Source organism: Petaurus breviceps, unplaced genomic scaffold (genome assembly GCF_028583685.1).
Source record: "Petaurus breviceps papuanus isolate PSGF00001 unplaced genomic scaffold, PetGlider_PUasm1.0 174, whole genome shotgun sequence".
NCBI classification, from domain to species: Eukaryota; Metazoa; Chordata; class Mammalia; order Diprotodontia; family Petauridae; genus Petaurus; species Petaurus breviceps.
The window spans coordinates 59,712,431-59,726,569 of record NW_027185761.1 but is presented as its reverse complement, the minus strand read 5'-3'; the positions used below and the strand labels follow the sequence as shown (position 1 = coordinate 59,726,569).

General features: G+C 46.0%; 1 protein-coding gene across 1 annotated transcript in view; it reads left to right on the top strand.

Moving 5' to 3' along the window:
* Nucleotides 1–14,139, top strand: part of BMPER (BMP binding endothelial regulator) — a 304,854-nt gene that overhangs the window by 163,913 nt on the left and 126,802 nt on the right. The window contains exons 8-10 of the mRNA XM_069084281.1: nucleotides 830–939; nucleotides 5,640–5,780; nucleotides 9,736–9,840. Of these exons, the coding sequence (XP_068940382.1) occupies nucleotides 830–939; nucleotides 5,640–5,780; nucleotides 9,736–9,840 (356 nt within the window). The remainder of the gene's footprint in view (nucleotides 1–829; nucleotides 940–5,639; nucleotides 5,781–9,735; nucleotides 9,841–14,139) is intronic.

Genomic DNA, 14,139 nt, shown 5'->3' with positions numbered 1-14,139 from the left:
TGTATACACATCTATAAGACCACAGATTTTGTGTTGGAAGGGACATTAAATTAGGGCATCTATTTGGAGTCAGGTGCAGTGTTCTGCCACTTACCACCTGTATAATCCGGGGCAAGCCAGTTCACTTTCTGGGTCTCAGTTTCCTCTGATGTTAGGCTAGTGGCCTGTGGGGTCCCCTCTGACTCAAAGTCTTCGACTCTAATCCAAAGCCTTCAGGCTTTAAACGAGAACAATAAACTCCCCAGTGGGGAGTATTGGGGTATTAGGACATAACATAAGATGACTTCAAAGCTCCTTGGCCCTTATAGATGAGGGAACAAAGGTCCAGAGAGGATAAACAATATCCCAAAGGACATGCCAGTAACAAGTTGCAGTGCCAGAATTCAAAGCCAGGCCCTGCTTCCAAGGCCAGAAAGCTTTCCCCTCTAGCATATTGTGAAACCTTGGAGTGTACATAACACGGACAGGAGTGTGGAGCCCAGAGTTGACATATTCTCTGGGCATTCCCACATTCGCTTTCTCATTTTAGGGGCCAACCTAGTGATCAAACTATCAAGTACTCTTGATGTACTGGGCTGAGAGAAGCCAGAATCTCAGAGTTGGGAGACATCATGCAGGCCATTTAGACTGATGTACCTGAGCCAGAATCCTCTCTACGATACCCTTCACCGTCCATCAGGTTAAATCAGTCAGCATTCACCATGTCCAGGCACTGTGCTAAGTGTGGTCTTGCCCTGGGGAAGTTGAGTTGTTTTGGGAATGGCCATTGGGAAACCTCAAGACCTTCCTCTTGGCCTCTTGTTCAAGCTTGGATTCCTGCTCTCCCCAGGTCAGAGGAAAGTGTTTGACCTTCAGTTTGGAAGCTGCCTCTTCCGTAGCGATGTCTATGATAATGGGATCTCCTTCCTCTACGACAATTGCACCGTTTGCACATGCCAGGTAAGTCGACTCTCTTTGTAGGGGGTCAGAGGGTCAAAGGGACTTAACAGGGTCCATCTGGCCTCTGTCCAGCCTTCTTATATTGCTGATGAAGAAGCTGAGGGCCTGGGTCATGGCCTGCTCAAGGGCACACAGGTAGTGAGAATAATATTTATATTGCCCTGTAACACTGATAAAGCACTTTACACATATATTGCATTTGGTCTTCACAGCAAATGTAGTAATATGACAGGAAGACCCTAACCCTTTCCATTAAAAAAGACATTTCCTAGTAGGATTGGAGTCCAGACTATAGAATTCATCAACACTGGAGGTGAAAATAACTTCCTAAGTGAATGACAACAACATCCGTGCCATGACCGAGGCAATAGACGAGATTTGGGACAAGAGAAATTTGGGCCCAGACTTTCTGCTTCAGAAATAATCAGATGCTTGAAATATTTCATGGCACTAAATACTTTTGAAAAGTCCATGGAAGTTATTGCTGCTTTGCAGTGGTTTGTCCTTGGACAGAGGTGAGTTCGGTGGTCATGGACCTTTGGTATTTTCATAAGACGTGAGGGTCATTTCTTAGCACAAAATCTGTGAGAGGCAAGTCAAGGGTGTCTGTTGCTAGGATCGTGGATTTTGAACTAGGAAAAACCTTGGAAGTCATTGAATCCAACCACCTACTTTACAAGATAAGGAAACAGAGGCCCTGAAGAGAAATCATGATATTTCTAGAGATGAAAGGGATCTTCAAGGCTGGTGGAGTCCAACACCTTCATTTTTAAATGAGGAAACTTAGACCAACAGAAGTTCAATGATTTGCTCAATGTCACACAGGTAGTGAGTGGTAGGGTTGGAATGTGAACTCAGATCCCATGACTCCAAATTCAGCATTTTTTCAGCTGCAACATGCAGCAAAGTGACCAGAGGGATAGATGCAAAGGGCAGTGAGAGAGAGAGAGAGAGACAGACAGACAAACAGAGACAGAGAGACAGAGAAACTCACCCACAATTACCCACAAATATAAATCAGCGGCCAGAATAAGGGCTCCGACTCTCCTGACCTGCTGGGTCAAGCTTCATTAACTGGCCTCACTTCCTTAGAGTGTGGGGAATGGGCCAGGGAGGGTACTTGGATACTTCCTTTGCCTGGCCCTGAAGCCTCCTTCACCACCTAACACTGCTGTACTTTCCCATCTCCTTTTCTATGCTTGCATTATCATATAATAAATATATAGCCCCTTAGTGTTTACCTTGGCCTCCTTCCTGGGGATCTTTGTTTGACTTCTTCACCAGGAATTTCACAAATTACAGATTCTTAATGGGGATGTTGAGGCTTTGACAGCACACATCACTTTTTGATTTCCTTGAGCTCCCCTTCTGCCAGGCTGCCCTGTTTCCCCATGAGCTGAGTTTGCCCTGAGATGGGTCTGTCTAGTTCCTGGATATTCCCTGTTATTACTCTTCAGTTCAGAAGCTGGTGTATAGACATTTTCACTAGGGCTTACCTTGGGGAGGATCGAGTTGCTTGGAGCAAGGGTCCACTGCCTGTTGGTAGGAAGGTGCAAAGAGAATTTATATTGACTTGAAGTCTGCAAATCCAGGAATGGAGGGAGCAGGTTGGGGGTTGAAGGTACAGGGACTCCCGGTAGAGAAGGTGGATTAGGGGTAGAAATGGTTGCCCCAAGTCACTCCTTGCAGCTGGAGGGTGTCTTGGAGGGCGGAAGCCTGGTAATGGCCTCTGTCTCTTGGTAGAAGTGTAAGAAGGCTTGGGAGGGGGTTTGGGGCTGGAGAGGACGTGCTAGACCAGCTGGGGAGGCCTGAGTTGGAGGTTCGGTTCAGTCTCCAGCTTCATCTTCCCTTCCCCAGCAGCCAGTGGAAACTGACGAAACAATTTAGAGACCAAATGTCCCTACTTTGTGGTGGCTTTGTGGTTGTCTGTGAGAAATAACATGGTGGTGGATGAGTCTGTTATTGGAATGGAGCTTAATGTCATTTAAATCACTCTTGAAGGCCTCTCTTTGAGTAATGGGTTTACCAGCAGAGCTCTGCAGACTTGGTTGTCTCTCTCTCCAGCAGGCGCTTGGCAGACTGTTTTCATTTCAGGGGATGGATTGGATCCTAAGGACACAGGAACTTTGTCCTCCCTGATGGCCTGGGTCCAGTGGCTCCCCTGTCCTGCATCTGCCCCTGACCCTCTGCCTACATCATGGTGGTCTCCATGTTCTTCCCACTGGAGTTAACCTATTCCTGGCTTGCAGTCAGGGTATTGCTGTTGGACAGAAGCCGGCACTGCTAGCAAAAAACGAAGGGGAAAAGACAGGCAGGAAAAAAGCCAAAGACATGTCTCAGTCAACAAGCATTTATTAAACACCTACTGTGTACCAGGGACCATGTCAGGCATTGGGGTGACAAAGACAAAATGAGACAGTTCCTGCCCTGTCAACTAAGCAGCAGACATTGATTTATTTTTCAAAATAATTTCTATTGCTAGCTTTTGTTTTTACGTTACTGACAGTTCTTGGTAGGAGTATCACCTCCTCCCTCTCCCTTAAAAATAATGAATCAGAGGGAGGACAAAATTCAGTTCAGCAAGACTAAGCAGGATTTGAGAAAACACAGTGTTCCACACACATAATCCCTCCCCAAAGAAGAGGGGAAAGGCATTTTCTCCCATCTCTTCCTTGGACAAAGGTCAAAAAGCATTTATTAAGCACCTGCTATGTTCCAGGCACTGTGCAAGAGGCTAGGGACACAAAAACAAAAAGAGAAATAGACCCTGCCCTCAAAGTGCTTACACTCTACCAGGAGAAACAGCACACATGAGTGTATGCAAACTATTTATGAAATTAATATGAGATGATTTTGGTGGGAGAAGGGCTAGTAGTGAGGGGGACCAGGAAAGGCCTCAAGTGGGAGGTGGTGCTGGAACTGAGATCTGAAAGAAATCAGGGTTTTTGAGAGGTGGAATTGAAGAATGCATTCTAGGCATGAAGGCTAGCCAGGGCAAAGGCATGGAGCTGGGAAATAGAGTCCTGAACTTGAAGAACAAGAAGAAGGCTGGCTGGACTGTAGAATGTATATCAAGGAGCAGTGAGGCTTTTATTAAAGGATGTAGTACTCTGATTTAGTGACCCTAGCCTCCTCACAGAAGACCCTCCATCTCTCCATTCTTTCTGACCACCTCTCATCCTGAAATTCTCCCCATCCTCATTATGGCTGCCTGCCTTCACTGGTTTTGTTCTAATCTCAGTTAAAATCCCACCTTCGACAAGAAGCCTTTTCCAACCCCCCAGAGGCTGGTGCTTTTCTGCTATCGATTATTTTTGATTATTATTGATATTGCCATTTCTCCCTATATCTAGCATGTCTCCTCCCCCATTAGTAGCGTCGGTGTTTAGCACAGTGGTTGGCACATAGTAGGCACTTAATAATTACTCATCAACTGGATGACCAACTGAAAGCCAGGTCATGCAGGACTTGAAATGACAGTTGGAGGAGTTTTTATTTGGTCCTCAACGTAATAGGGAGTCATTGGAGTTTATTGAATGATAAACTCCATTATCATTGAGTTTTTTGACAAGGATTAAGAAAATCACTCTGGCAGTTGCATGGAGGATGGATTGATTAGTAGGAGAATGGATTGGACATGGAGACCAATTGTCATGACTTAATTATGTTAATCTAATTATTAATAATAAGTTAATAATTATTGCAATAATCCAGGCAAGAGGCAAGAAGCAGGTGTTGACTAGAGTTGTAAGTGTGTGAGTCAAGAGAAAAGGCTGGATGAGAGATACGGTGTGAGGTAGAATCAGAGACTTGGCAATTGATGGAATAGCATTCATGTCCGGGCCTCGGTACTGGCTGAAATGGCTCTATGTAGTCGTCTCAGCCCTCTCTCCCTGCAGCTGCCTGAAGGAGAATCACAATATTCTTCCTGGTCTCCAGTAAGCTTTTAGAGGGCTAGAAAGTGTTTTGTAATAATAGCCATCATTTATAGAGTATTTTAATAGATTATCTTATTTGATCTTCATAGTGAAGTAGGTACCTCTATTATCACCATTTTCTAGATAAGGAAACTGAGGAAAGAGAAGTTCAGTGGTTCACATAGCTATTAAGTGTCTGAGGCATGGATTGGATTGAATTCAGGTCTTCCTGACCCCAACCCAGCATTCTTTCTGTATCTTCTCTCATGGTCTTCATGTAGTTCTATCTTAAACATCTTCTTGTTCCTCCACCACCTAGCACAGGATGATAGTAGATTCTCATTAAATATTTGTTTGGGGAAGAGGTGAAGGACTATGGCTGAGGAACATTACATACATGGTTACACCGGCTAATATCTCTGTTTATTTTGCAGAATGACCTTTTTCCTCATTCCTTTGTTATGGTACAATGGATGGCTTGCTGGCTAGGGAATAGAGGAGGGAGATATTCCAAAATGAAAGTGAGATGAGATAAAAAATAAAACATCAAATTTAGAAATGCAAAATATTGTGTGCATAAACAGAAGTCCAGTAGAGTTACAGTTTTGGAAATACTCCAGAGGAAAGCATTTCTGAAGGCGGAGGGGTCACGGGGTGGGAACCGGGGAGGGGGAGAGGGTTGATGCTGGACCCAGGCTGAGGGCAGAGCAGGTGCCAGTGTGTGAGCAGGATAACATCATTTCTCAAACATTCACTGCTCTTTGTTGTTGCCTCTCCTGCCAGGATTCCACCGTGGTGTGCAAGAAGAAGTGCTCTCCCCCTGGAGCTTGTGCTAAGAGCAGAGATTCCTGTTGTGAAGAATGCCTTGTGCGTGTGCCCCCCAAAGATGTCCGTGTGTGCAAGCTTGGGAGCAAGATCTTCCGGGTAAGCTCTCCATCAGGACTCTTGAGCTCCATTGTGATGATGACTATCTAGTCCCAAATGCAACCCCTCTTGGGATTCTCTGCCTCTGTGGGGTCTTTATAGGATCAAGCACCATTTGAGAGGCAGATCAAAAGGAAAAGTTTGTCAACTATTTCCTCTTTGGCTGTTCCAAACGGGAGAGGGATCTGTGGCAACCCCAGTGTCTGCAGATGGTAAGCCCTTAGGGAGCCTTCTGGCTGCCATGCCACACTCTTCTCTCCTGCTTGGGGCCACCCTACTAAAGGAATTGGTGATTCCACCTCTCCTCCTTCCTCAGAATGGCTTTTAAAGAAGGTGGCCAGGTGGGATGGCGCCCATGGAGCATACTGTGTCCCTCTGATGGAATATGGCATGTATACAGATAAATAAATGAAAATATATGCAAAGGCATTTCAGGAGGCTGGGAGGGTCGGGGAGGAACTTGCGTAGGAGCTTTTGCTTTGAAGAAAGCAGGGGATTTTATGAGGTGGAAATGAAGAGGGAAGGCATGCCAGGCGTGGGGGAAGGAACAGTTTGTGTGGACAAAGTCTCAGAGGTGGGAGGTGGGACATCATGACTGAGGAGCAGTTGGCAGGCCAGTGTGACTGGAATGGAGCTCAAAGGAAACTGTGAGGATGAATGTATTTCTTTGCATTAAGATTCTTAATTAACGTTGCCTTTTTTTTCTTCCTTCCTCTTGAGTCTCTGTGGCTTTGGCCCCTGGAAATCTGATCCTCTCCCCTGACTCATTTCTCACTGTTCTGTTCACTTGGCCCGAAGGCTTCACTAGCCCTTTGTTAGGGCTGGTTGTACATGGAGACAGGGCTCAGGGTCCTTGCCTCTTTTTCTCAGCTTGCACCTGGGTCTGGTATCACCCGTGTGCCCTCAGTGTTAGCTGGTAGCCCGATAGGTTCCTGAGAGCCTGCCTTCAGGTCTCAGCCAGCTGCTTGTTCCTGTCTCAGAGCCCCAAGCCCCTCTCCTCTGCTGGACCTCCCACTAAGCTCCCCTTTCCAGGCCCAATGAAGTTTTTGGTTGTCAGCTCATTTGCAGAGAATCCAAGATGACTGATAGAAGCGAGCTTAATGAATGCTCATACCTTTCCTGGATCAGGTTATGAGAACCACGCACTTCCCTAGGGTCTCGTGGATCACTGTCTCTCAGGAGGTACTCTGCCCACTTTCCCTCTCCCTCCCCTCAAAGAAGCCTCCCCTCCATTTACTGAGATGCCTACCACTACAGTCTTACCATAGAAACATACTTCCAAACACTCAAACAACAACGTTTCCACCAGCGGGAAAGGGAAGGTCATTCCTTACATGGCTGGCTCCTGCCAGTGGACTGTCTGCGACTCACTTCTTTCTCCTTTGTGTGGGTGGCTTGGTTCATCCTGTTGGTGATTATACATTGATGTTACGCACCCAGTGGTCTGAATCTAATACAGAATCTAATTCCATTGCTGGTTCTGTTCAGTAATAATAAGTTCCATTTTTAAAAAGATCACGTTGTAACTTTCAAAGTAGTTTCATATGTATCCTCTCATTAGATAACTCTTGGATCTCTGGTTTCCTCAGTGTTGAGAACTCCTGGTATGGAAATTCTCTCCATCCATGCAGATCACAAGTTATCTATACTTAGTATATAAGCCCCTCGGAATTGTCTGAAGCTCACAGAAGTGTAGGGACTTGACCAGGGTCACACAGTGAACAAATGTTGGGCAGGGTCTTAGAATTGGAAAGGACCTCAGTAGACATCTAGACCAGAGGTATCAAACATGCTGCCTACCTGATGAGTACTTCCCACAATACTCCTGGGTAGGCCCAAACCAAATTGAAATGCAACCAGGAAATATTTAACAAAATAAATAAAATACAGTAGAACATAATTAATGTTAAAATGTGGTTTTCTAAGTCAATAGACCGCTGGCAGAGATCCTTCTGTATGACTGAGTGGTCTTTTTATATCTGAGTTTGACACCACTGAACTAGACTACATGAAGAAGAATCCCCTGGTGATTCAGCCTTTGTTTGAACTCAGTCTTTCCTTAGAATGACTTGTTCTACTTTGACATAGTAATAATGATAAAGAAATTCTCCTTGACATGAGAACTAATTTTTTTTTCTCTGAAATTTCTGCCCATCACTCTTAGTTGCAATTTCTACCCATCCTTTTGGGGTGATGCAGGTCCTCTGATTTCCAGAATCACAGGATCATAGGTCCAGAGGTAGAAGGGATATCAGAGTTTGTCTAGTCCAACCCCCTCATTTAAGGGATAAGGAAACTGAAGCCCAGGGAGGTTCACTGACTTGGCCAAGGATTGGCCAAGTATTGAAGGAAGCATTTGAACCCAGACCCATTGCATCCAGATCCAGGTCTCTTTTCACTATACCCCTGGGTGCTCTAGCCCTGAGAGGGCTCACATTCTGTGCCAGGCCCTGTGCTTGGTCACAGAGCTACAAAGGAAAAATAAAACCTTGTCTCTGTGCTTGGAGGAAACACAATGTGGACATTGGCAAAGTCAATGTAAAAACTGGAAAAGACAGACACAAAGAGAGAGGAAGCATATCCTCCATGTGTTTTATGTTTGACTGAGAAAAGAAATGGGCTACGAATGTAACCAGAGCAAGGGGGAGACACCTAAGCCTCCCCTTCCCCACTTTCCAGGGAATGGATAGGATATCCCAAAGGTCTTACTGGGGTTTTAAGCTTAATTAAGACTTTTGAAATGCCCTGTCTTAAGCTACAAAGGAAGACCTCCAGGGTATTGATTTTCTAAGCAAGATTTAGTGAATAGACAACTGGATGTGAGAGTCTGGAAGACTTGAGTTCAACTCTAACCGCTGACATTTGCTAGCTGTGAGACCCTGGGCGAGTCACTTCATATCTAGTGCCTCAGTTTCCTCTTCTATAAGATAAGGGGGTGGGGTTAGATGGCCTCCGCCTCTAAATCTCCTCCCTATGGGAGGACATGGGATGAGAAGGCAGGCACCATTGGGTTTGGTCTGTGCTAGTGAAGGATGTCTTCATACCACTCTCTACGGTCCATTCTGGTTGTTGGTCAGGCCCCAGTGATTCCTTCTCTCTCACAGGATGTGACTGGCTTCTGTTTTGTTTTCAGGTCCCTTTATCTTGCTCCCCATCTCCATCTTCCCACCCCACAAACCGCTGCCCCGCCCTGTGCAAGCATTAACAAGGCCCAGGGGCCTCCCGTGCCTGGGACAGAGCATCAGTCACTCACTTACTCACTGTACTTGGCACCAGTAAACCGACGAGCTGTGAGCCAAGTCGGCTCCCCAAACAACCCTTCCTCAGAGGAAGGAACAAGGCTAGGAAATGCTTTCCAAATGAGGCCCTTGCATGTGGGGGAGAGGATGCCAGCCATACATGGAGGGCCCCTGCACATTTACCTGTATGGGCTTTGGTGTCTGCGACTTTCAGCTGATCAGGTGTCTGCTGTGGTACTGCCAGTCATCTGAATTAAGCTTTGTTCTTTATGCCCTCAGTGGGCCGTGCCAGGGGGATGTCACATCAAAGAATGAACGCTCTACTCCCTGACATTTTGGTGTAATGTCCTTGCGTGTCAAGGTCTAAATGCCTCAATCGTGGCACCAAGTGGAAAATTAGATTTTTGTAACCCTGTATGAAAATTCACGTGTGATTGTATCCCTAGATGAGGGAAACCAAATAAATAAACAATGCAAAATGCAAATGTGGTCTGTTTAGACTCCAAAGAATTTGCTTTGTGCCATGGGGACAAAGACAAAGAATTCCCCTGATTTCCAATCCAAGGCTTAGTGGCTGGAGATGGCCAACTCAAAGCAATTTAGACTACACAATGACTTTCCTCCCTAGTGGAATGAAACACTCTCCTGTGAGGAGAATGCTATTGAGAGCCCTTCTGCTGGGCCTACTGTGTGACTGCTTATGTTTCCCTCTACAGGATGGAGAGATGTGGTCCTCTGTCAACTGCACCATCTGTGCTTGTGTGAAAGGCAAGACTGAGTGTCAGAAGAAGCAATGCATTCCCATCAACAGCTGTCCACACGTAAGTGGCGAAGGCCTGGTCTGGACTTTTTATTTTTATCCCATGGCATCATCTAGTCTGGGACCAGAAAAAGGTTCCAAGTCTTAGAAAATAGAACCGTGTGAGAAGGCAGTGGGTCATCACAGAAAGAACTCTGGAGTTGGAGTCCAAGGACCTGAGATTAAATCTGGACCCTCCCATTTATCAGTTGTGTGATTTAGGGCAACCTATCACCTCTCTGAGCCTTGGATTTCTCATTTCTAAAGTGAAGAGACTAGTCTAAATGGCCATTGAGGGCTTTTCCTGCTTTGAATCCTTCTCAGATGTTCTAATAGGCTTTCAGGACTGGCCCCAGGTATTCGCCCCAACCTCCAAAAGCTGCTAATATATTTGCATTTGATGTACTCTGTATTTAACTTGTATATTACCTAGTTATCAGCACATTACCTCTCCCATTAGAATGTATGCTTCTTGAGGGCAGGATCTGCTTTAAAAAATTCTTAGCACAGTTCTTGGCAGATAGTAAGCAATTAATAACTGCTTATTGATTGACTGAACCTTCAAGTTTTCTGTTGGATCGAAAGTTCTGCACTTGCCCCAACTCTGGATTTTAAAACATTTTCCTTTATCATTTGTGTGAAATGTGCATCTCTCTCCCCTCCTCCCCGCACTAACTTCTCAGACTGTTTTTCTGCTACAGTATCGCCTTCATTTTCCATCATTCCCTGCTTTTTCCTTTTGCCCTCTGTATTTTTCTCTCTTCTTGACTCAGCTCATTCTTCTTTCCATCGTTCCCTCCAGTTTGAGGAATATTTATTCATACATTCCCCAGTAGACCCCGTTCTGCCTCCGACCCTTGCCCAGAGTCCCTCTCCCTCTTCCTTCTACTTCTCCAAGGCTGCAGTGTCGGCCCAAATTAAAACAGAATTCTCATGGAAATCTTTCTTTCTCTGCTACTCATCCAGCTCTAACTGGGCAGACCATAAAATAAGCTCTATCTTTTTAAAAGTCTGAGCTATGTTGAATTAAGCTTATGGAATAGGAAACTTTTTCAGGTTGAGGGCCCATTGGGGGGAAAAAAGATTCAAACTATCAACTTCTGGCAAATTAGAACACACACACACACACACACACACACACACACACCATCAGAATATGTCCTCCCTTCCCAGTTATAGACAGCTTTTAATTTTATTCACATCTGTTATTATTGCAAACAAAACCCTTGCTGTTTTCCTGAGTGCCAAGCAAGGCAAAAACTCCAACAGCTGTTTCTGTTGCACAACTGAATGAAGGCTGGAAGTGGGGGTGGGGGTGGGGGTGGGGAGGGAGAGAGTAAAACCCTAATTAGTCTTGCTCTAAAAAACCTCAGACGTAAAACTGGAAACCTCACATAAAAGAAGAGGGGAAAAAAGGGGGAGCGAGACAATAAATAGACTTCAACATACTTTGCTTATAAATATTCATTGGGAAGAGGGGGATCACATCATCTATCCCAGTCCTCGGGGAACCCTGGCTGCTAATGAACCCATGCCACACATGTTAGCAATAATGGGCTTCCTTATTCGACAAGACAAAAACAGGATGCCGTGCCAACCTGGGGGCTCCGGCAGGCCAGAGTCAAGCTGCCAAGTCCCCTGGAAACCCAGCCACATGGAGAAGGGGCTCTTCTCTGGGCTCCCAGGGAAGGGTGAACACTCAGGCCCCTGGCCAGTCTGACTTTCTTCACGTCCCCAGCTACTCATTCAGCTGATGCTTTGGGTCGATGGCCCTGAACGGGGTCCCTGAGGGTCTGTCCCCTGCACTCCCTCTCATCATTGCCTCGTTGGTCTCTGAATACCTTCATGCAGGCCCAGCGTCTTTGGCCTGGATCCCGCCGTCACTTGGTCCTGAATGCTCCTCTCTCAGGGACAAAGTTTGGGGAGGATCGACCGTGATCTGAATTGGGAATATTTGTCCTCTTTTCCTACCTTCTTCTTTGCTTTTTAGCTTTGCCGCTATTGATTCTAAAGGGGTGCGCACACAAAGACCGCCCCAATCTCCCACCCTCCAAGCTAACAGAAGCCTCCTTGGAAGGCGTTCTCTATCCCTACTTATTTCTGATTGAGCCAGTATGCGTGTGTGTGTGCACACACATGTATGTGCGTGTGCATGTGTGTGCATGTGCATGTATGTGTGTGCATGCATGCTCATCTATCTGTGTGTACACAAATGCATACAGGCTTTGTTGGGTGGAGAGCACACCAGGGCTGAATTTAATTCAGTCAACAAGCAAGCATTAAACTCCTGCTTATGCTAGGCATTACTCTAGACCCCCGGATGCTAATATTGGCCTCTTGTTCTCTTTTCAGCATGGTCAGGATATTATGATGAAAGTTCAGATTTTCCCACAAAAGAGCCCTGGGTTTGAAGTCTTCCATCCTGACTGCTCCTTCCTCCCTGGGTGGCCTTGGAAAAGTCACTTACCCTGATTAGGCCTCAGGTTCCTTTTCTGCATTTCAGTTTCTTCACCTGTACAATGAGGGTGTTGGACCCTATGGACTCTGAGGCCTACGATTCTATGATCCTCAAAGTCCTTTTACGGTTTCCAGCCCATGAGTAGAACCCTTCCAAAACTAAAGAGAATCATTGCCCATTTTCAGACACGCAGACTCTGGCTCATTAGGCCTCTTGACCTTCCCTGCTGGCGACATCCAGGTCGGCCATCCATGGGTTATTCCAGAGCAGAGCTGCCCCCTGGCCCCCCGCCTTCCTCTGAGACAGGGAGGCCACAGCTGAAGGCAGCATGAGTTCAGGGCCACAGGACAAGCATCACAGGAGAACAAAACACCCCTCCAGGAATAAGAGGACATGGCTGGCTGGTTTCCTGCAGCTCCTGCTGATGAAAGTGGATTATTCTGTCAGCACAAGCATGTCCTTTCTTGTCCCCTTGGATGTCAGAGCTGACCTCAGTGCTGTGTGGACTCCCCAGCCTTATATGAGGACCTCGTTTGTGCATTGCAGCATGAGCTTCTGAGCAGAAAGACAAGTGAGGAAGAGGATGAGCGTTTATAGAACACCTACTGTGTGCCAGGCACAGTGCTGAGGGCTTTACCAATACTAGATCTTTTGAACCTCGCAACAACCCTGGCTACTGTTATCATCCTCATCTTAGAACTGAGGAAACTAAGGCAAATAGGGTTCAGTGACTTTCCCAGGGTCACACAGCTGCTAAATGTCTGAGGCTGAATTTGAACTTCGCTCTTCCTAGTTCCAGGATATGCCACTAGCTGTCTCAGTTGGAATAAACCACGGACTTGAATCTTACCCTTGGTAAGAGGTTCCTGGTTCATGCGTTCCCCTCTGAAATGACATTCCTTCCTTCTGTTCTGACCATCTCTTGTATGCATTCATTATTCACTGTAACTTATTTATATAATCATTCATCATTCATTATTTACTTGTGCCTACCCCCATTAGAATAGGGGTCGTGGGGGCGGCTAGGTGGCACAGTGAGTAAGGCGCTGTCCCCAGAGTTAGGAGGACCTGAGTTTGATTCTGGTCTCAGACACTTAATACCCCCCCCCCACACACACACACAAAATACTAGCTGTGTAACCTTGAACAAGTTACTTAACCCTTATTGCCCTCCCAAAGGCAAAAAAAAAAAGAATGAAGGTCCTGGGGGGCAACAATTCTTTGCCTTTCTTTGCATCCCTAGCCTGGCGCATAGTAGGTGCTTAGTCATCGCTTGTTGATGGACTGACTGATGGACAAGTAAAAAGAGACTTAAGCTAAGCACCAACATGCTCCCAGTCTACATTGTTGGAACCTTGAGGAAGAAATGGCCATTCAGAGGATGGTCTTAGAAAAGATGACATGAGGGCATTGGCTGCCACGCAGGCAACCTGAGACATTTTTACTTCTATTAAGTAATGAAATTTGATGGAGAACTATGGATTGCTTAGTTTCTGAAGATCATCTAGTCCAATCCCTTCATTGTATAGAAGGGGAAACCGAGGCTCAGAGAGGTCTTAGGATCACAGTTAGACCTATTTCCTTTTATTTCTATCATCTTCCTGCTTCTTAGTTCTAGAGCTGAAAGGGGCCTTTGAGGCCGGCTGGTCCAACCCCCTCATTTTACAGATGAGGAAACTGAGGTCCAGATGGCGATTTGTCCAAGGTCACTGCAGCAGTCAGGGAGAATTTGCATCCAGGACTTTTGACAACATATCCAACAAATGATTTGCTCTGCCACGACACTGACCCCTGGGCTCGTGTCACAGACCTTGGGTATTTACATACAGGCTTCCAGTCTGGCAGAAGTGCTAGATTTTTAGA